The sequence below is a fragment of the Zalophus californianus genome, chromosome 5 (assembly GCF_009762305.2).
Source record: "Zalophus californianus isolate mZalCal1 chromosome 5, mZalCal1.pri.v2, whole genome shotgun sequence".
Taxonomy (NCBI): domain Eukaryota; kingdom Metazoa; phylum Chordata; class Mammalia; order Carnivora; family Otariidae; genus Zalophus; species Zalophus californianus.
In genome coordinates, this window is record NC_045599.1 from 33973357 (window position 1) to 33993855 (window position 20499).

General features: G+C 45.6%; 2 protein-coding genes across 10 annotated transcripts in view; both read left to right on the top strand.

The window, feature by feature from the left end:
- LOC113928569 (protocadherin gamma-C4) overlaps positions 1-20499 on the top strand; it is a 340355-nt gene that overhangs the window by 160345 nt on the left and 159511 nt on the right. Inside the window, exons 1-2 of one of the 9 annotated variants that reach the window (XM_035727477.1) lie at positions 11325-14041; positions 14884-15134. The exons of 4 other annotated variants lie outside the window; for them this stretch is intronic. In XM_035727477.1, the coding sequence (XP_035583370.1) occupies positions 11618-14041; positions 14884-14901 (2442 nt within the window). In that variant the 5' untranslated portion in view covers positions 11325-11617 and the 3' untranslated portion in view covers positions 14902-15134. Of the gene's footprint in view, positions 1-538; positions 3125-6040; positions 6214-11324; positions 14042-14883; positions 15135-17034; positions 19594-20499 lie in introns of those variants that run through there. 4 more of the 9 variants (XM_035727465.1, XM_035727487.1, XM_035727466.1 and 1 more) reach the window with 4 other exon arrangements.
- On the top strand, positions 6220-11114 carry LOC113929441 (protocadherin gamma-B1-like; the record flags this gene model as incomplete). The annotated part of the gene is made up of 2 exons (XM_027606365.2): positions 6220-8586; positions 10860-11114. Coding segments are annotated over 2 exons (2436 nt in total), but the record flags the coding sequence as incomplete, so codon positions are not given.

The window sequence follows — 20499 nt, forward strand, 5'->3', positions numbered from 1 at the left end:
TTCTCAATGCACTGGAATTCCTTGTTTGATTGTATCTTCATAGCTTGGGGGGGGAGTGGTTATGTTCATATCATTTACCTTAAATCCCCACATATCGTCTAACATCCAATTATATGTTTGTTTAATGAATGGGCTAAATTAAAATATTGAAACTAAGATGTCAGGCTATCAAGGACAAACTTCAATAAATATAATTATAAATATGGCTGATTTTTTTGTGGTTTTTAAATTTTGAACATTTCAAAACAGTAATTCCAGCATACTTAAAGCAATATTGGTGGTGTTAAGGTTAGAGCATGGCTTCCCAAGGAAGTTGAAGTTACATACTTTAACATATAGCAATTCAACTGTGTGAAATAGATACCAGTCCCATTACCTCTGATAAAGACGATTTCAGGTGTTGGGAAACTTAAAAATTACTAACTTGGGTTTGTCTGAGAGGGTGCAGTAAACCATTAGGCCTCTGAGTGTCGCTGTTGACCATTCAAGGCTGAAAACGGAGCTTGAGCGCTAGTCCACCATTTCCTTGTCAGACTCCAGAAGATCCGAGGCTGCTACAAAGCTCACTTTGTCAGTCAACCAGCTCTGTGACCCATAAATTAGGACCATAAAACGCTTAGTTCCTTGAGAAAAAATAAGATTTGAGTCCGTCGCGGGCAATTGGAACCGAATTCACAGAAAATAATTCACCAAAGAGGAAATGACAAAATATCTGAGATTCAAACACCGCAGGGGACTGACCCTGCTGTGCGTGCTTCTGGGGACGCTGAGCAAGACTGGATCCGGGCAGATCCACTACTCAGTGCAGGAGGAGCTGGACAAAGGCTCCTTTGTGGGCAACATCTCCAAGAACCTGGAACTTGAGCCCTGGGAGCTGGCGGAGCGTGGAGTCCGCATCGTCTCCAGAGGTAGGACACAGCTCTTTGCTTTGAACCTGCAAAGCGGCAGCTTGGTCACGGCAGGCAGGATAGACCGGGAGGAGCTCTGCGCTCAGAGCGCACTGTGTCTGGTAAAATTTAACATCCTGGTTGAAGACAAATTGAAAATTTTTGAAGTAGAAATAGAAATTAAAGACATTAATGATAATGCTCCTGATTTTCTAACAGAGGAATTGTTAATAAAAATTGGTGAACTAACGGCTCCTGGAACTCGATTTCCACTTAAGACTGCATTTGACCCAGATGTGGGCACGAACTCCCTTCAGAACTACCACCTCAGCCCCAATGACTACTTTTCCCTGGCTGTGAAGCATGTCTCTGATGGGGCCAAGTACCCAGAGCTGGTGCTGGAGAGGGCTCTGGACCGTGAGCAAAAGAAAGTTCACCAGCTTGTCCTCATTGCTTCTGATGGTGGAAACCCTGTCCACTCTGGCAACTTGTGCATCCAAGTGATAGTTCTGGATGCAAATGACAACCCACCAGTATTTACTCAAACTGAATATCAAGTAAGTGTTCCAGAGAACTTGCCAGTGGGTACCACGCTGCTCACGGTAAATGCCACTGACCCTGACGAAGGATTCAATGCTCAAGTGTCCTATATTCTAGATAAAATGCCTGGAAACGTCGCTCAGATGTTTGATCTCAATTCAGTGACTGGAGATATATCAATTTTAAAAAGTCTAGATTATGAGGATGCTACATTTTATGAAATTAAAATTGAAGCACAAGATGGACCTGGTCTCCTTTCAAGAGCTAAGATATTAGTCACAGTTCTGGATGTGAATGACAATGCCCCAGAAATTATAATCACTTCTCTTACTGGATCAGTCCCAGAAGAGGCTACTGCTGGCAGAGAGATTGCCCTTATCAATGTGCATGACCGGGATTCTGGGCAAAATGGGCAAGTCACAGTTTTTGTCCTGGGAAATATGCCATTTAATTTAGAAAAATCAATAGACCAATATTACCGCTTAATGACAGCCAGATCTCTAGACCGTGAACAGGTGTCTGAATATAACATCACTCTCAGAGCCATAGATGGAGGAAATCCCCCACTGTCCACGAGTACTCATATCACTCTGCATGTTGCAGACATCAATGACAACCCACCTGCCTTTAGTCAGTCCTCCTACTCTGCCTACATTCCTGAAAACAACCCCAGGGGAGCTTCCATCTTCTGTGTGACTGCCCAGGATCCCGACAGTATCCACAATGCCCACATCACTTATGAACTGACTGAGGATACTATCCAGGGAGCGCCTCTCTCCACCTATGTCTCCATCAATTCTGACACCGGTGTCCTGTATGCGCTCCGTTCCTTTGACTATGAGCAGGTTAGAGACCTACAGCTATTGGTGACAGCCAGTGACAGTGGGAACCCTCCACTCAGCAGCAATGTGTCATTGAGCATATTTGTGCTGGACCAGAATGACAATGCGCCGGAAATCCTGTACCCCGCCCTCCCCACCGACGGTTCTACCGGCGTGGAGCTGGCACCCCGCTCCGCAGAGCCCGGCTACCTGGTCACCAAGGTGGTGGCGGTGGACAGAGACTCGGGCCAGAACGCCTGGCTGTCCTACCGCCTGCTCAAGGCGAGCGAGCCAGGGCTCTTCGCGGTGGGGCTGCACACGGGCGAGGTGCGCACGGCGCGGGCCCTGCTGGACAGAGACGCGCTCAAGCAGAGCCTGGTGGTGGCGGTGCAGGACCACGGCCAGCCCCCTCTCTCGGCCACCGTCACGCTCACCGTGGCCGTGGCCGATAACATCCCAGACGTCCTGGCCGATCTGGGCAGCATCAGGACCCCCGCCGACCCAGACGATTCGGACCTCACGCTATATCTGGTGGTGGCGGTGGCGGCAGTCTCGTGCGTCTTCCTGGCCTTTGTCATCGTGCTGCTGGCGCTCAGGCTGAGGCGCTGGCACGCGTCGCGTCTGCTCCAGGCCTCCGGAGGCGGGCTGGTGGGCGTGCCGGCCTCGCGCTTTGTGGGCGTGGACGGGGTGCGGGCTTTCCTGCAGACCTATTCCCACGAGGTCTCCCTGACCGCGGACTCGTGCGAGAGTCACGTGATCTTCCCCCAGCCCAACTACGCGGACACGCTCATCAGCCAGGAGAGCTGTGAGAAAAGTGAGTCCTTCCTGGTATCTCAAGATTTACTGCAAACGAAAGGAGACCCCAACCTACTTCAGGTAAGTTTATTTCTTTCTTGAAATACTATGAAGAACAATTATGCCAGTGTGACTTATATAAAGATTTAATGCACATTTATTTGAAAATAAAACAATATGTTAGTCCTTTGTTCTGTTGCTTAAGTATCTGTTTCTTCTTCTGGGCCTATGGTAGAGCTGATCTTCCTGACCTGGTTATGACTGAATGGACCTAAGTAACCAGTTCTGGCCAATATATTGTAAATGGAAGTAATATGTGCCTCTCCCTGGAGGAAGCTCCTGTTGGCATTTTAAGAATTTCCAGATCTCTAAGTTATTTTTTGAAATTGTGACTGTTGCTTCTACCTGAGTGCTTGAATAACTATATCAAGAGAAGAGCTCTGTGGTTGTCATACATTGGTGTGTATACCTGTGATAAGTACTTTTTTTTTCATTTTAACTTCCTGTGATTTGAAATTTGTCACTCCAACCTACTTAGCTTATCCTGACTGATATAAATAAAAATATAAATATTAGGTATTTTAGGCTCCTGTAAAATGATGCTTGCTCTTTCCAAGCCAGGCCACACTCTTTTCATCTCAATGACAAAAACTGTTGAGTAAAAATATGTACAGCTTGGTCAAGTGGTTTTACCCGGACTATATTCCCTACTGTGTATACCTAAAGTATGTGTGCGTGTATGTGTGCATTCATATTGATTTCAGCCTTTTGTCTGAAGGTGGGGAGGTCAATTGCCTAAAGTGATATGAGTCTTGGAGGGACATTTCTTGTCCTTTGAGAAGGATTTTAAAAAATGCAAGGAGATATGTCTCAGCCTCAGCAGGACATTTCCAGATCAGCTACTCCAACAATAAAATAGAGTCCTACAACTTTCTTGAGCCAGAAATTGTTGGCCCATTTTGAAATTTATGAAATTATTTTCACCCATGAAATCACCTCAGAGAGTCATCCAAAATGAGACCAAAATATATTTCATTAGATTTCAAATAAAGGAACATCTGTCTCCCTCAATATATTAGAAAGAGATATATTCAAGAGTGTGAGATGCAGGGCTTGAGCAAAATAACTGAGAGCAGGGACAGGTGTATTTTCACTCAAACATGCAAATACATCACAGAAAAAAGGCACATGATCTTCAAAATGTCTTCTTTAAGGAAAAATCTTTATGATGTGATAAAGTGATATTAGTATCACTTTCCTCATAATGAGAAAAATTACTAAATGGGTAGTACCAGGGGAATTTTAGATGCTCAAAGCGAATTTTCTAAGAATCTTGATAAAACAAAGCCTACATAAATGTTGTGAAAGTGTACAGAGTACAAAGGCAGTACAATTTCCATCTACTTGTATAGATAATGAAAGGTCTCAGACATTCCATTTCACTAAAAAGGATTTTCTTAAGGATGGGCAAGAATTCATTACAATAGAAAGGGGAACAGCAAAAGGAACAGAAAATATAAATTCATGAAGTAGGGAAAACAGTGAAAATCATGTCAGGAAAATAGATAATAGTCTGTTCTGACTGGAGTGTAATGTGGGTATGTATTATTCTACTTCAAAACAGTAGAATAAATCATTACATTGGTATCTAATTTGGTAGTGCATTTGAAATAAAGGTATTTGTTTTAGTTAGCCAAGATGAGTTCAAGATTACAGGGTAAGTTCCAAAATTGAGTATCTAAGGACTCTCAACACCCCTCCAAGATTTACCAGTGATCAAGTCAAATTCATTATACTTATTAATGGTATAAATCAGCTGGAGCTGAGTATTGGCATTATGGAGTATTGCATATACATTCATATAGTAAAAAGCACTGATTTCATAAAAATAAATATGGCATTCACAAGACTGAGCTGTATAAAAGCATGTGTACTAAATTGGTCACTTTTTAAAAAGATTTTATTTATTTATTTGACAGAGAGAGAGAGAGAGACAGCGAGAGAGGGAACACAAGCAGGGGGAGTGGGAGAGGGAGAAGAAGGCTTCCCGCAGAGCAGGGAAGCCTGATGCAGGACTCGATCCCAGGACCCTGGGATCATGACCAGAGCCAAAGGCAGACGCTTAATGACCGAGCCATCCAGGCGCCCCTAAATTGGTCACTTTAACAAAATATCAGGCTGTGCTGTACTTAATGGGAAGATTTCCTATGCTTTTAAAAAGTGAGCAATACATTAAAATAAGTCTAGGGTCTTGATTCACTCTTTTTTTGCAGACTGTATCTTTGGAAAGTATTACTGAATTGATAAAGTTTATGGAGAGAGTTAAAATACTATGTAAGGGAGGTTATGGATTTTACAAAAATGTAAAGATCATAGTTCACTAAAATGTGGATAAAAAGCCAGTAACTTATTTGGTTACATCCATACTAGCCATGCCAGTGTTCAGAAATACAGTGAAATAATTGAAGATATTTTTGCTCCCAAAACTGAAAAACTGGTTGTAAGCCTGGTGAAATTTTTTTAAAAGATTTTATCTATTTATTTGAGACAGAGAGAATGAGAGAGAGGGAGAGAGAGCACATGAGGGGGGAGGGTAAGAGGGAGAAGCAGACTCCCTGCTGAGCAGGGCTCGATCCAGGGACTCCAGGATCATGACCTGAGCCGAGGGCAGTTGCTTAACCAACTGAGCCACCCAGGCGCCCGACTAGTGAAATTTTTTAATGCAAAAAAGAATGTAAAATGATAGCAACGCTTATGAAATGATAAAAAGTAGAACATATCAAATTTAGAGGGAAAATATGAATACTTGGTTTTTCCAACAATTAGACAAGGTACGTATAGATTCAAGAGCTTACACATTGAGGGTAAATGGCTGGACAATATGCAGTTCTCCCAGACAACCTCCGGGCGCCGCTGTTGACCAAAGGGAAGAAAGGTTCTCAATTCTGCCGGAGAGTTGGGCAGTGTTTTCCAGCTTTGACCTGCGCACATAAGAACGCGGAGGCGGCGCCTGTGCACCCACCAACTCAAATCCTACCCTCAAATCACAAAAATTCAGGTGCTGGCACTGATTTTTTTTAAACATCCCAGAGACATCCTGAAAAGAAGCTTCCCAGGGAGTTCAGAAAATGCAAAGAAGCTCCAGAAAAGCTGAACCGATGAAAATTCAGGTACTGTTTCTCTTCCTGCTGTCTTTGTTGTGGGGGGCTATCTCCCAGCAGATCCAATACGCTATTCCGGAGGAGCTGGCCAGGGGCTTGCGGGTGGGGAACCTCGCCAAGGACCTGAAGCTCAGTGTCCAGGAGTTGTCAGCTCGAAAACTGCGGGTTACTTCAGAGAATTTCTTCAGTGTGAGTGCAGAGAGTGGGGATTTGTTAGTGAACGGTAGGATAGATCGAGAGGAAATTTGTGGGAGGAAATCTGAGTGTGCGCTAGAATTTGAAATGGTTGCTGAAAATCCAATGAATGTTTTCCACGTGATTGTTGCAATCCAAGATATTAATGACAATGCACCACGTTTCACTGCAAAAGGCATTGACTTGGAAATCTGCGAGTCAGCCTTACCAGGTGTAAAATTCCCTCTGGATTCTGCACAAGATGCAGATGTAGAAAGTAACTCACTGAAGATATACACTATCAACTCCAATGAACACTTCTCTGTGACAACGAAGGAAAGTCCTGATGGAAGTAAATACCCAGAATTACTGCTGGAAAAACCTCTGGACAGAGAACAGCAGAGCTCCCACCAGTTAATCCTCACCGCCATGGACGGTGGAGACCCTCCACTAAGTAGCACCACCCAGATCCGGATTCAGGTCACCGATGCCAATGATAACGCTCCAGTGTTCAGCCAGGAAACATACAGAGTTAGCCTCCAAGAAAATGTGCCCTTGGGGACCTCTGTGCTCCAAGTGATGGCCACCGACCAGGACGAGGGTGTTAATGCAGAGATCACCTATGCCTTCCTCAGTGCCCCAACAAGTACCAGCCTCCTCTTCAATCTCAATCCAAATACTGGTGACATTACAACCAATGGTACATTGGACTTTGAAAAGACAAGTAGATATACGTTGGTTGTAGAAGCGAAGGATGGAGGGGTGCACACGGCTCACTGTAATGTTCAGATTGAAATTGTTGATGAGAATGACAATGCCCCAGAGATCACATTGATGTCCTATTCTAACCAGATTCCCGAGGACTCAGACCTTGGAACCGTAATAGCCCTCTTTAAAGTGAGAGACCAGGACTCTGGGCAAAATGGTCTGGTGACATGCTATATTCAGGAAGACATTCCTTTCAAATTAGAATCCACCTCCAAGAATTATTACAAGCTGGTGATTGACAGTGCCCTAGATAGGGAGCAGATGGCGGAGTACAATGTCACCATCACAGCCACTGACAAGGGCAAGCCCTCCCTATTCTCCAGTACAAGCGTCACCCTACACATCAGCGATATCAACGACAACGCGCCAGTTTTCCACCAGGCCTCCTACGTGGTCCACGTGGCCGAGAACAATCCTCCAGGTGCCTCTATTGCCCAAGTCAGCGCCTCGGACCCAGACCTGGGACCCAACGGCCGCGTCTCCTACTCCATCGTCAACAGCGACCTGGAGCCACGCGCGCTGCCGTCCTACGTGTCCGTGAGCGCGCAAAGTGGGGTGGTGTTCGCGCAGCGCGCCTTAGACCACGAGCAGCTGCGCGCCTTCGAGCTGACCCTGCAGGCCCGCGACCAGGGCTCGCCCGCGCTCAGCGCCAACGTGAGCCTGCGCGTGTTGGTGGGCGACCGCAATGACAACGCGCCCCGGGTGCTGTACCCGGCGCTGGGGCCCGACGGCTCGGCGCTCTTCGACACGGTGCCGCGCGCCGCGCAGCCCGGCTACCTGGTCACCAAGGTGGTGGCGGTGGACGCCGACTCGGGACACAATGCCTGGCTGTCGTACCACGTGCTGCAGGCCAGCGAGCCGGGACTCTTCAGCCTGGGGCTGCGCACGGGCGAGGTGCGCACGGCGCGCGCTTTGGGCGACAGGGACGCGGCCCGCCAGCGCCTGCTGGTCGCTGTGCGGGATGGGGGACAGCCGCCCCTCTCGGCCACAGCCACGCTGCTCCTGGTTTTCGCCGACAGCCTACAAGAAGTGCTGCCAGATGTCAGCGACCGCCCGGCGCCCTCTGACCCCCAGGCTGAGCTGCAGTTTTACCTCGTTGTGGTTTTGGCCTTGGTCTCGGTGCTCTTCCTCCTCGCGGTGATTCTGGCCCTTGCTCTGCGCCTGCGCCGCTCCTCCCACCGCGCTGCCTGGACCTGCTTTCGCCGGAATCTCAGTTCCAAGTCCGGACCTGGGGTTCTCCCCAGTTACAGTGAAGGGACTTTGCCTTATTCCTATAATCTGTGCGTGGCCTCACGATTAGCTAAAACAGAGATTACTTTTTCCAACCTGAAACCAGAAATGGCTCCTCCTCGGGATCTCCTTTGTGACAATCCTTCTATGGATGTATGTGTCAGCAATGAAGACCCCCAAATCGTTTATGATTCGTCTTTTGCCTCTCACGTGAGTTTCTGCAAACCTGCTTTTATTCTCAGTCGTGCATAATTATTTTTTGTTCATTTTTCTAGTGATGGTAGAAGAGGTGTATTGGATGGGTGGAGATTGGTGTCTTGATTGCTCAGTAGTCTTGGTAGTTACCAAATTAATACCTCTCAATCTGTACTGTTGACGATTTTGTATGATAAGAAATTATTGCTAAAGAGAGCTTGTTCTTGGGGCGCCTGGGTGGCTCAGCCGTTAAGCATCTGCCTTCGGCTCAGGTCATGATCCCAGGGTCCTGGGATTGAGCCCTGCATCGGGCTCCCTGTTCCGAGGGAAGCCTGCTTCTCCCTCTCCCACTCCCCCTGCTTGTGTTCCCTCTCTAGCTGTGTCTCTCTCTGTCAAATAAATAAATAAAATCTTTTAAAAAAGAGAGGGAGAGCTTGTTTTTGGATGCTGCTACCTTTAGTAATAACACTGCCTTTCTTAGTTGACGTGTGATAATATTTTTTCAAGCTTTATTCTTAATATATGTGCTGCCAAAGGGAGCACTTCAAGCTTTCTTCTTTATAAATGTACTGACAGTTCTTTCTGCTTAAGTTAATGTTCATCTTCATCAAATATAGTTTTTTATCTTTTTGCTGCCATGTGTATTTTTAGTTGAGCCTTCAATAATTAAGTCTCTTAGCACTTCTTTGCCTTATCACATGTATCAAAGACTGATTTGGATCGCTAACATTGGGTCAATTTTATTTGCACTCTATAATCTCATTCAAAAATAACTTTCTGGGCACCTGGCTGGCTCCGTCGGTAGAGCATGTGAGTCTTGATCTCCAGGTTGTGGGTTTGAACCCCACATTGGATGTAGAGATTACTTAACAATAGGATCTTTAGGGGCACCTGGGTGGCTTAGTCGATTAAGCGTCTGCCTTCTGCTCGGGTCATGATCCCAGAGTCCTGGAGCCCTGCGTCAGACTGTCTGCTAGGTAGGGAGGCTGCTTCTCCCTCTGCCTGCTGCTCCCCCTGCTTGTGCTCTTTCTCTCTGTCAAATAAATTTAAAAAAATCTTTATAAAAATAAGATCTATTTTTAAACAAATAATCTTAACCATTCTTAAATAATTTTTTATACTCTTTCTACTTTTTGACTCTTATAATAAGGAATGTAATGAAACTTTTTAAAAAGATTTTGTTTATTTATTTGACTGAGAGAGGGAACACAAGCAGGGGGAGTGGGAGAGGGAGAAGCAGGCTTCCCGTGGAGCAGGGAGCCCGATGCGGGGACCATGACCTGAGCCGAAGGCAGACACCCAATGACTGAGCCACCCAGAAACTTTTTGTATATAAAGCCTCTTCTGTGTTTTGTTTTTTTTTAAGTATAGGTTTCTGAGAAGTGAGTCAAAGTTTTTCAAAACATCTCATTTTACCTCCCAATCCCCAGCAATTTGTGACTCCTTTGAGGATTGTGAAAATTACCTTTGCTCTCCAAAGTCTGATGATTTTACTATTCTGAATAAATAATGGACTTTCTTGTCTGATTAAAACTTAAGAGTAACTTCTAGAAGCTAATTATTATGTGAGGAATCATCTAAAGAACTGGCTACTTGCTGTTTCATATTAAATTTTCTAAGATTAGTTAATTACTCCAAGTATTCATGTATAAGAAAACTGAAACATGCAGTGATAATATATATACAAGTCCTAAAAATTTTCCTTTTAGTGGTTATTTCTAAAATCAAACCTAAAGTAAATTTATAAATGACAGTAAAATACCTTCTGAATGTGTCCTTATGTGAAAAAAGATACTGAATATTGTCTGCTTTTTACAGACAAAGCTTCAGTTTAACTTTTCTATCTTCTTCATTATTTATTTTTAATATCAGAGTTACCCATTGTTTTAGGACTTTGCAGTTGTACTAGTAATGCACTCATTAAACATTGAAAAATTGTTTGAGTGTCTACTCTATGAAAGGTGCTGCTCTAAAGGTTGAGGACACACTGTGAACATGATAGTCACAAACGTAGCCTGTGACCTAAAATCTTGTGTATACAAAATTAATGAACAAATTAGCTTCCCAGACCTATTACCATATTTGCCAAGGCCATTTGCACCCGGGTAAGACTAGCTCTTGAACAGTAGATGTTTTCTTACAAGAGAATTGAAAAGTTACCCCAGATTCTAAAGGGTCAACCCACGTGAGGGAATTTGTTTCTGCATAGGTAAGGACCTAGAGCTCAGACCTTCTACTTCCCTGACCTGACACTGTTTTTTCATCTATCTATTCTTTCATTCGTCAAGTTCGTCCTTGTTTCTGGGGAGGATAAATGTGTCCCTCACACAATGCACTGCACTGAAGATGGACTATGAAAATAAATAATGGAAAAACTTAAAAAGAAAAAATCTTAGGAAAAAATCATATTTTCTTTGAAAATAAATTACTTTTGAAGATTTATTGTACAGTAAGCTTTGGATCATGCCTGGATTTTCACTGCAAATAAAACAACAGGAGCTAGAATTTTATTCTTTTTTTAAAAAAAGATTTTATTTATTTATTTGACAGACACGGTGAGAGAGGGAACACAAGCAGGGGGAGTGGGAGAGGGAGAAGCAGGCTTCCCGCGGAGCAGGGAGACCGATGTGGGGCTCGATCCCAGGACCCTGAGATCATGACCTGAGCCGAAGGAAGACGCTTAACGACTGAGCCACCCAGGCTCCCCTAGAATTTTATTCTTTTGGGAAAAATAGGTTATGGAAAAGAAATGGTATAAACAGGTAGTGCTTTTCTTCACCAAGAATAGATTGCAGTAACAGGTTAGGACTCTGAGTGTCGCTGTTCACCAATCGGGGAAACAGATAACCAGGAATTTAATCTGAACCACAAGATCTCTGCATCCCAAAGCACTAGCCCTGTGGTTTTAGGAAAGCTTAAGACTGGACCCCAGAACTCCAACGTTCAACGGTGAAAGCACAAAATCTTGGACCCCGAAGATCCTGGGGCTTCTCTGGTCTCCACTGAGGGAACACCTAAGCGGAAGCTATTCGGCCGCGGGGCGGTAATGGCGGCTTCTTCTTATCGCCCAGAATGCAGCCGGCTGGTCGGGATCTGCGTTCTCCTGGGGGCCCTGTGGAAAATCCAGGCCGAACAGATTCGCTACTCAGTGCCTGAGGAGCTGGAGAAAGGCTCTTATGTGGGCAATATCGCCAAGGACCTGGGATTGGAGCCCCGGGAACTGTCAGAGCGCGGAGTCCGCATCATCTCCAGAGGTAGGACGCAGCTCTTTGCTCTGAACCCGCGAAGCGGCAGCTTGGTCACCGCGGGTAAGATAGACCGGGAAGAGCTCTGTGACAGATCTCCAAAGTGTGTAGTAAGCCTGGAGATTCTTCTGGAGGACAAAGTGAAGATTTTTGGAGTGGAAGTGGAAATTATCGATGTTAATGATAACGCGCCCAGCTTTGGGACAGAGCAAAGGGAAATAAAAGTTGCTGAAAATGAAAGTCCTGGAACAAGATTTCCTCTTCCTGAAGCTTTTGATCCAGATGTTGGGGTAAACTCCCTGCAGGGTTACCAGCTCAGCTCCAATGTTCACTTCTCCCTAGACGTGCAAAGCGGAGCAGATGGCATTAAGTACCCTGAGCTGGTGCTGGAGCTTGCCCTAGACCGAGAAGAAGAGGCAGTTCACCACCTCCTTCTCACCGCCTTTGATGGAGGTGACCTGCCTCACTCTGGCACCGTCAAGATTCATGTAACACTTGTGGATACCAATGACAATGCTCCCGTATTCACTCAGCCAGAGTACCATGTGAAGGTTCCAGAGAACGTGCCAGTGGGGTACCGCCTACTTACTGTAAAAGCCACTGATCCAGATGAAGGTGCCAATGGAGAAGTAACCTATTCTTTCCGCAAAGTGAGAGATAAAATGTCCCAACTATTCCAGTTGAATTCTTTGACTGGGGACATAACAATACTGGGGGATCTAGATTATGAAGACTCTGGATTCTATGATATAGATGTAGAAGCCCATGATGGACCTGGTCTCCGAGCCAGAAGTAAGGTACTGGTGACAGTTCTGGATGTAAATGACAATGCTCCAGAAGTCACTGTTACATCTCTCACCAGCTCTATCCAAGAAACTTCTTCCCCAGGTACAGTAATTGCACTTTTCAATGTGCATGACAGTGATTCAGGAGAGAATGGCCTTGTCACATGTTCTATTCTAGGTAATCTGCCATTCACACTTGAAAAGACCTATGGAAATTATCATCGACTGTTGACACGCAGAACGCTGGATAGGGAAGAAGTTTCAGAATATAACATCACAGTAACTGCCACTGATCATGGAACACCACCACTGTCTACAGAAACTCATATCTCACTGCAGGTGGCAGACATCAATGACAACCCACCTGCTTTCCCTCATGCTTCCTACTCTGCCTACATTCCCGAAAACAATGCCAGAGGAGCCTCCATTTTATCTATATTTGCCCAGGATCCTGACAGCACCGAGAATGCCAGAGTCACATACTCCTTGGCTGAGGACACACTCCATGGAAAGCCTCTTTCTTCCTATGTTTCCATCAACTCTGATACTGGTGTCCTGTATGCACTGTGCTCCTTTGACTTTGAGCAGGTTAGAGACCTGGAACTATTAGTGACAGCCAGCGACAGCGGGAACCCTCCACTCAGCAGCAATGTGTCTGTCAGCATATTCGTGCTGGACCAGAATGACAACGTGCCAGAGATCCTGTACCCCACCATCCCCACGGATGGCTCCACAGGTGTGGAGCTGGCACCCCGCTCCGCAGAGCCCGGCTACCTTGTCACCAAGGTGGTGGCGGTGGACAGAGACTCGGGCCAGAACGCCTGGCTGTCCTACCGCCTGCTCAAGGCGAGCGAGCCAGGGCTCTTCGCGGTGGGGCTGCACACGGGCGAGGTGCGCACGGCGCGGGCCCTGCTGGACAGAGACGCGCTCAAGCAGAGCCTGGTGGTGGCGGTGCAGGACCACGGCCAGCCCCCTCTCTCGGCCACCGTCACGCTCACCGTGGCCGTGGCCAACAACATCCCGGACATCCTGGCGGACCTGGGCAGTCTCGAGCCCCCAGCGGACCCTGATGCCTCAGGCCTCACGCTATATCTGGTGGTGGCGGTGGCGGCAGTCTCGTGCGTCTTCCTGGCCTTTGTCATCGTGCTGCTGGCGCTCAGGCTGAGGCGCTGGCACGCGTCGCGTCTGCTCCAGGCTTCCGGAGGCGGGCTGGTGGGCGTGCCGGCCTCGCATTTTGTGGGCGTGGACGGGGTGCGGGCTTTCCTGCAGACCTATTCCCACGAGGTCTCCCTGACCGCGGACTCGTGCGAGAGTCACGTGATCTTCCCCCAGCCCAACTACGCGGACACGCTCATCAGCCAGGAGAGCTGTGGGAAAAGCGAGCCTCTTTTGGTAACTCAGAATTTACTTGAAACAAAAGCAGACCCTAGTCTTCATCAGGTGAGTCGATCTTGCCACAACAAAACATAGGCAAAGAGCTATATAAACGTCTCCAATTGTATAAGATAACGACATATTAGGTAATATATAAAGTAAAGACACTTCTTTTTTAGTATTCTATTACTTTAAAGGGGAGGAGCATGGGGCGCCTAGGTGACTCAGTTGGTTAAGGGTCTGCCTCAGGCTGAGGTCAAGATCCCAGGGTCTGGGATCTATCCCATGTTAGGTTCTCTACTCAACAGGGAGCATGCTTCTCCCTCTGCCTGCTGCTTCCTCTGCTTGTGCTCTCTGTCAAATAAACAAAATCTATAAAAATAAATAAGTAATAGGGGCACCTGGGTGGCTCAGTCGTTAAGTGTCTGCCTTCGGCTCGGGTCATGATCCTAGTGTCCTGGGATCAAGCCCTGAATCGGGCTCCCTGCTCAGTGGGAAGCCTGCTTCTCCCTCTCCTACTCCCCCTGCTTGTGTTCCCTCTCTAGCTGTGTCTCTCTCTGTCAAATAAATAAAATCTTTAAGAAATAAATAAATAAATAATAAAGGGGATGGGCGGATGATCCCTCAAGAATAATCAATAGCAGTTACTACTCTTAAAAGTTTATTACTTATCATTTGTAGTCTTCATTTAGTTACAGTTTCAGCAACACTCTCTTAATTTTATACCTCTGTCTCTCTTCTTTAAGTGACATTTTCATTTAGGCATTAGTGAAAGGATAGATTAGAACTGTGAAATGCAGGGCATTTGGCTGCTCAGTGGGTAGAGCATGTGACTCGATCTTGGGGTCATGAGTTCGAGCCTCTATGTTGGGTGTAGAGATTATTTTATTTTTTATTTTTTTAAGTAGGCTCCACACCCATCATGAAGCCCAAGACAGGGCTAGAACTCATGATCCTGAGGACAAGACCAGAGCTGAAATCAAGAGTCAGATGCTTAACCAACTGAGCCACCCAGGCACTCTAGAGAATGACTTAAAAAGAAGAAGAAGAAGAAGAAGAAGAAGAACTGAAATGAAAGGCAATTGTGTAAAATCATATTATTCTGTCTTATGAAGCCGTTATTGATTCTAGACAATTTTTTTAAAGATTTTATTTATTTATTCGAGAGAGAGAATGAGAGAGAGTACATGAGAGGGGTTAGGGTCAGAGGGAGGAGCAGACTCCCTGCCGAGCAGGGAGCCCGATGTGGAACTCAATTCAGGGACTCCAGGATCATGACCTGAGCCAAAGGCAGTCGCCTAACCAACTGAGCCACCTAGGTGCCCCAATTCTAGACTATTTTTAAATGTCCACTTTTTTACACTTTGCTTGAAGTTTTCTTTTTTTCCTTGAAAGGGTATTTTCCATTATAATTAAACAGTGGTAATTTATAAATACCAGAGAAAATATTAACTTTTAGATATAATTTTAACAGGGATAACTTCTCAACTGGATTGGTGTATTTCAAGTATTTTGTTGTTGCAGTTTGTGAGATGCATCAGCAGTCACTATGTATGATTCCTTTGTGCATTTCTGTGATTACCAAAAATATTGCCCATTTTATTTCATTCATCTTTAGGTGGAAGGAGTAATTTTAATAATTTCCAAATTTTCTATTATGGCATCACTATGAGATCCTTCTCAATTTCCAAGGAAAACAGTTTTCAAAATCTTTCCTTTTTCATCATGAGAGTCACTTATAAAGGTTGGGTAACTTGGATTCTGAATTGATATGATTTATGCTACTTATGAAGTAGGCCTCATCCCTATTCCTGAAAATTGCTCTCAGGGATGATCTGATATGGGGGAAATATTTTGTATGCAAGACATATGCAACACTTTTGTTCCTTGTGCTTTCCTTTAGTTCTGTGAGTTAACTAAGAATTCATGAATGTCTAGGGCTACACAAATTAGTGCTCTTTAGATACCTGGTTTTGTAGCAGTAGATTGTGGACTATGCCTCAATTCAACTTAAGAAGGAGCATTTTAGTTTCTAAATGCTTTAGTCTTTGTGGGAAAGTGTGTTGCGATACATAGAAAAACAGACTGTCATGTGATGCAATTAGCTGTCATGGGGAAAGGAGAGAGGAAATAATATTGAGAGAGATTCTAAGAAGAGATTATTTAAAGTACTGAAGCTTTAAAATAAAATTTGGAAATATCAATTGGCCTGAAACTGTGTCAGGCACGTTTGGATGTGGCATTAGGAATACATTCCAGGGGGCGCCTGGGTGGCTTAGTCATTAAGCGCCGCCTGCCTTTGTCTCAGGTCATGATCTCAGGGTCCTGGGATCAAGCCCCGCATGGGGCTCCCTGCTCCGTGGGAAGTCTGCTTCTCCCTCTCCCACTCCCCCTGCTTGTATTCCCTCTCTGTCAAATAAATAAAATCTTTAAAAAAAAGGAATACATTCCAGAATCAGAGTGATACATATTTTAAATGTCTAGGAAAGCAGTAGATAATTTTTACCCTAATATCACACTGAAAATGTACTTCTGTTTGAATGCGCACTGGGTTTCTTTTAGAAAATAGTATTTCTGGTTAAGTAAATTATTGTGCAACAATATGATGGAAGAAATAAATGAGAAAGCTCTTTATCTACTGATATGAAATAATTTCAAGATATAATGAGTGAAAAAAGCAAGGTGCAGAACATAGTATATTGTATACTTACATTTACGTATTAAGGGGGGAGAACATTTATAAAAATCTGCACTATACAAAACATATCTCTGGAATGGTACACACAAAAAATCTAACACTTATTTCTCCTGGGAGAAATGTGTTGTTGAAAGCAGAGAGGAGGCAGTATGCTCTATGTGCCTTTCCAGTTTGGAGCTATATGAATATATACCATTTGAAAAACAAACAGTCTCTGTAAATTCAGAAAAGAAATATTTTCTCAAAACATTTACAAGCAATTGGTGCACTTCCACGGGAAAACCTCTGGGTGTCGCTGTAGGTCAAAAAAGTGAGAGAAGACGCATTTGGGAGCCTCTTAGAGGGTAACTTCCTGCTCAAACCAGCCACTTAGAGGAGACAAGTAAAGATTCGGATACAGAAAACAAAAGCAGGAAGGGAGACCCTACCCAGGCTTTTGCCATCCACGGAGGGCTTATTTCTCCTCCCGACCAAAAAGCAGAGCCACCGTGGAGACAGGATGAGGCCGAGCGCAGAGAGGAGCAGCCCAGCGCGGTGGCGGCAGGTATTGTTGGCTTTCCTGCTGTCTTTGTTACGAGGGGCTCTCCCGAGTCAAATCCGCTATTCAGTTCCCGAAGAGCTGGCCCAAAAGTCGGTGGTAGGAAACCTCGCCAAGGATCTGGGGCTCAGGGTCCAGGACTTGCCAGCCCGGAAGCTGCGGGTTAGCGCGGAGAAAGAATATTTCACTATAAACCCTGAGAGTGGGGACTTAATTGTGAGTGACAGAATAGACCGAGAGCAGATATGCGGAAAGAAGCCTCTGTGTATTCTGGATTTCGATACTGTCGCTGAAAACCCACTAAATATTTTCCATGTAGCAGTAATAGTGCAGGATATAAATGATAACACCCCGCTATTCAAACAGAGTAAGATTGAATTAAAAATTGTAGAATCCACCAAGCCGGGTAAAACATTTCCACTAGACCCGGCCCTGGATTCAGATGCTGGTCCGAATTCACTGCAAAGATACCATCTTAATGACAATGAGCACTTTGATCTAGCAGAGAAACAAACTGCAGATGGACGTAAATATCCTGAGTTGGTTCTGAAACATTCTTTAGACAGAGAAGAACAGAATTTCCATCAGTTGGTTCTAACAGCTGTGGATGGTGGGGACCCACCCCAAAGTGGCTCCACCCAGATCCAAATTCAAGTGACCGATGCTAACGATAACCCCCCAGTGTTCATCCAGGATATATACAAGGTCAGCTTGCAGGAAGGTGTGCCCCGGGGCTTCTCTGTGCTTCAAGTAACTGCTACTGACCAGGACGAGGGTGTCAATGCAGAGATCACCTACTCCTTTCATAATGTGGGCGAACTAGTGGAACAGTTCTTTAACTTAGATAAAAGAACAGGAGAAATCACAACAAAGGATGATTTTGATTTTGAAATTGCTAATAGTTACACTTTCAGTGTAGAAGCAAAAGATCCTGGAGATCTAGCAGCCCACTGCAGTATCCAAATTGAAATTCTCGATGAGAATGATTGTGCACCTGAAGTGATTATCACTTCAGTATTTACTCCCCTGCCAGAAGATTCACCACCAGGAACTGTGATTGCCTTGATAAAAACAAGAGATAGAGACTCTGGAGAAAATGGAGAAGTTTACTGCCGCATCTTGGGAAACGCCGAGTTTATACTGAAATCTTACTCGAAGAACTATTACAAGTTAGTGACAGATGGGCCCCTGGACCGGGAGGAGATTCCGGAATACAACATCACTGTATTGGCCACCGATAGGGGAAGGCCGCCCCTCTCCTCTATTATAAGCATCACTCTGCAGATCGCAGATGTCAACGACAACGCGCCAGTTTTCGAACAGGCTTTCTATTTGGTCCACATTGCTGAGAACAACCCTCCGGGTGCTTCCATTGCCCAAGTCAGCGCCTCGGACCCCGACCTGGGGACTAACGGTCGCGTCTCCTACTCCATCGTGAACAGCGACCTGGAGCCACGCGCGCTGGCGTCCTACGTGTCCGTGAGCGCGCAGAGCGGGGTGGTGTTCGCGCAGCGCGCCTTCGACCACGAGCAGCTGCGCGCCTTCGAGCTGACCCTGCAGGCCCGCGACCAGGGCTCGCCCGCGCTCAGCGCCAACGTGAGCCTGCGCGTGTTGGTGGGCGACCGCAATGACAACGCGCCCCGGGTGCTGTACCCGGCGCTGGGGCCCGACGGCTCGGCGCTCTTCGACACGGTGCCACGCGCCGCGCAGCCCGGCTACCTGGTCACCAAGGTGGTGGCGGTGGACGCCGACTCGGGACACAATGCCTGGCTGTCGTACCACGTGCTGCAGGCCAGCGAGCCGGGACTCTTCAGCCTGGGGCTGCGCACGGGCGAGGTGCGCACGGCGCGCGCTTTGGGCGACAGGGACGCGGCCCGCCAGCGCCTGCTGGTCGCTGTGCGGGATGGGGGACAGCCGCCCCTCTCGGCCACCGCCACGCTGCTCCTGGTATTCGCCGACAGCCTACAAGAAGTGCTGCCAGATGTCAGCGACCGCCCGGCGCCCTCTGACCCCCAGGCTGAGCTGCAATTTTACCTGGTGGTGTCTTTGGCCTTGATCTCGGTGCTCTTCCTCCTCGCGGTGATTCTGGCGGTTGCCCTGAGCCTGCGCCGCTCCTCCCGCCCCGCTGCCTGGGGCTGCTTTCAGCCGGGTCTGTGTTTCAAGTCAGGACCTGTGGTTCCTCCCAACTACAGTGAAGGGACTTTGCCTTATTCCTACAATCTGTGCGTTGCCTCACAATCAGCTAAGACAGAGTTTAATTTTCTAAACATCACCCCGGAAGTGACTCCCTCTCAGGATCTCCTCTGTGAAGATGCGTCTTGGGTACCAAATACAAATCATGAAGGCGCTGGGGTCCCATTTGCATCAGATATTATTTTAAAGGTGAGCTTTAATTTACTTGACTTATTTTCACTTTGGGTGTTAGTGTTTGTTAACAAATCATCAACGTGGGGTTTAAGTCTCAACTTCATATTTTGTCTTGTGGGTTCAATTTAAGCAGTTTTCTGCCTTAATTATCTTAATCTTATCTAACCGAATCTTTGACATATGTTTTCTGATATATGAGATTTATCTGTCCATACTTTCAAGCCTGTACTACATGAAATACTTATCTTTCTTCCTCGTCTTTATATTCCTTTCCTCTGAAATTTCATTACTATTGGGACCTTAAGCTATTCCTTTCACCTTCAGGGTCTTTATTACTCAAATTTTAGTTTTCCTTCCTCTTAGAATCATAGCACTTCAGAGTAGTTGCTAGTTTGGGAAAACTGGGAACAAAAAAAGGAAAAAAAAATTTACCCAGTGTCATGGCTCCCAACAGCAGGGCATGGGTAGGACTGAATTGTAGACCAGCATTCTAAGTGTCTTTTCAAGCCAAGTGTCTTGATATCTCAGATCTGATTTTAAAGGATGGGCGAGAAATGAGAAATCTTTATCATTTATAGTAACAGATTGATTTTGTGAAAAATTGTTCATTGAAAAAATTTTGCAAACTATACTCACATTGTTTACTTAAAACTTTTTTGAATTTTCTAATTATAGATATAAAATGTCTTCATTTTCTTTCTTTTCCTATGAAGGTGTCATTAGGTAAAAATTGCTTTGCTCACTTAATGGACTCTCTGTAATGTCCTCTTTTCCCAATCATGAGACTTTTTTTCCCTGCTACCATATAGAGGTGATAACATTAAGTCTCTCTCTCAATATAGGAAAGCCACTCAATGCCTGCTCACTAAGTATCTGGACATGTTTTTCTGCATAGGTGATGAACTAAAGCCCTTTCCTTCA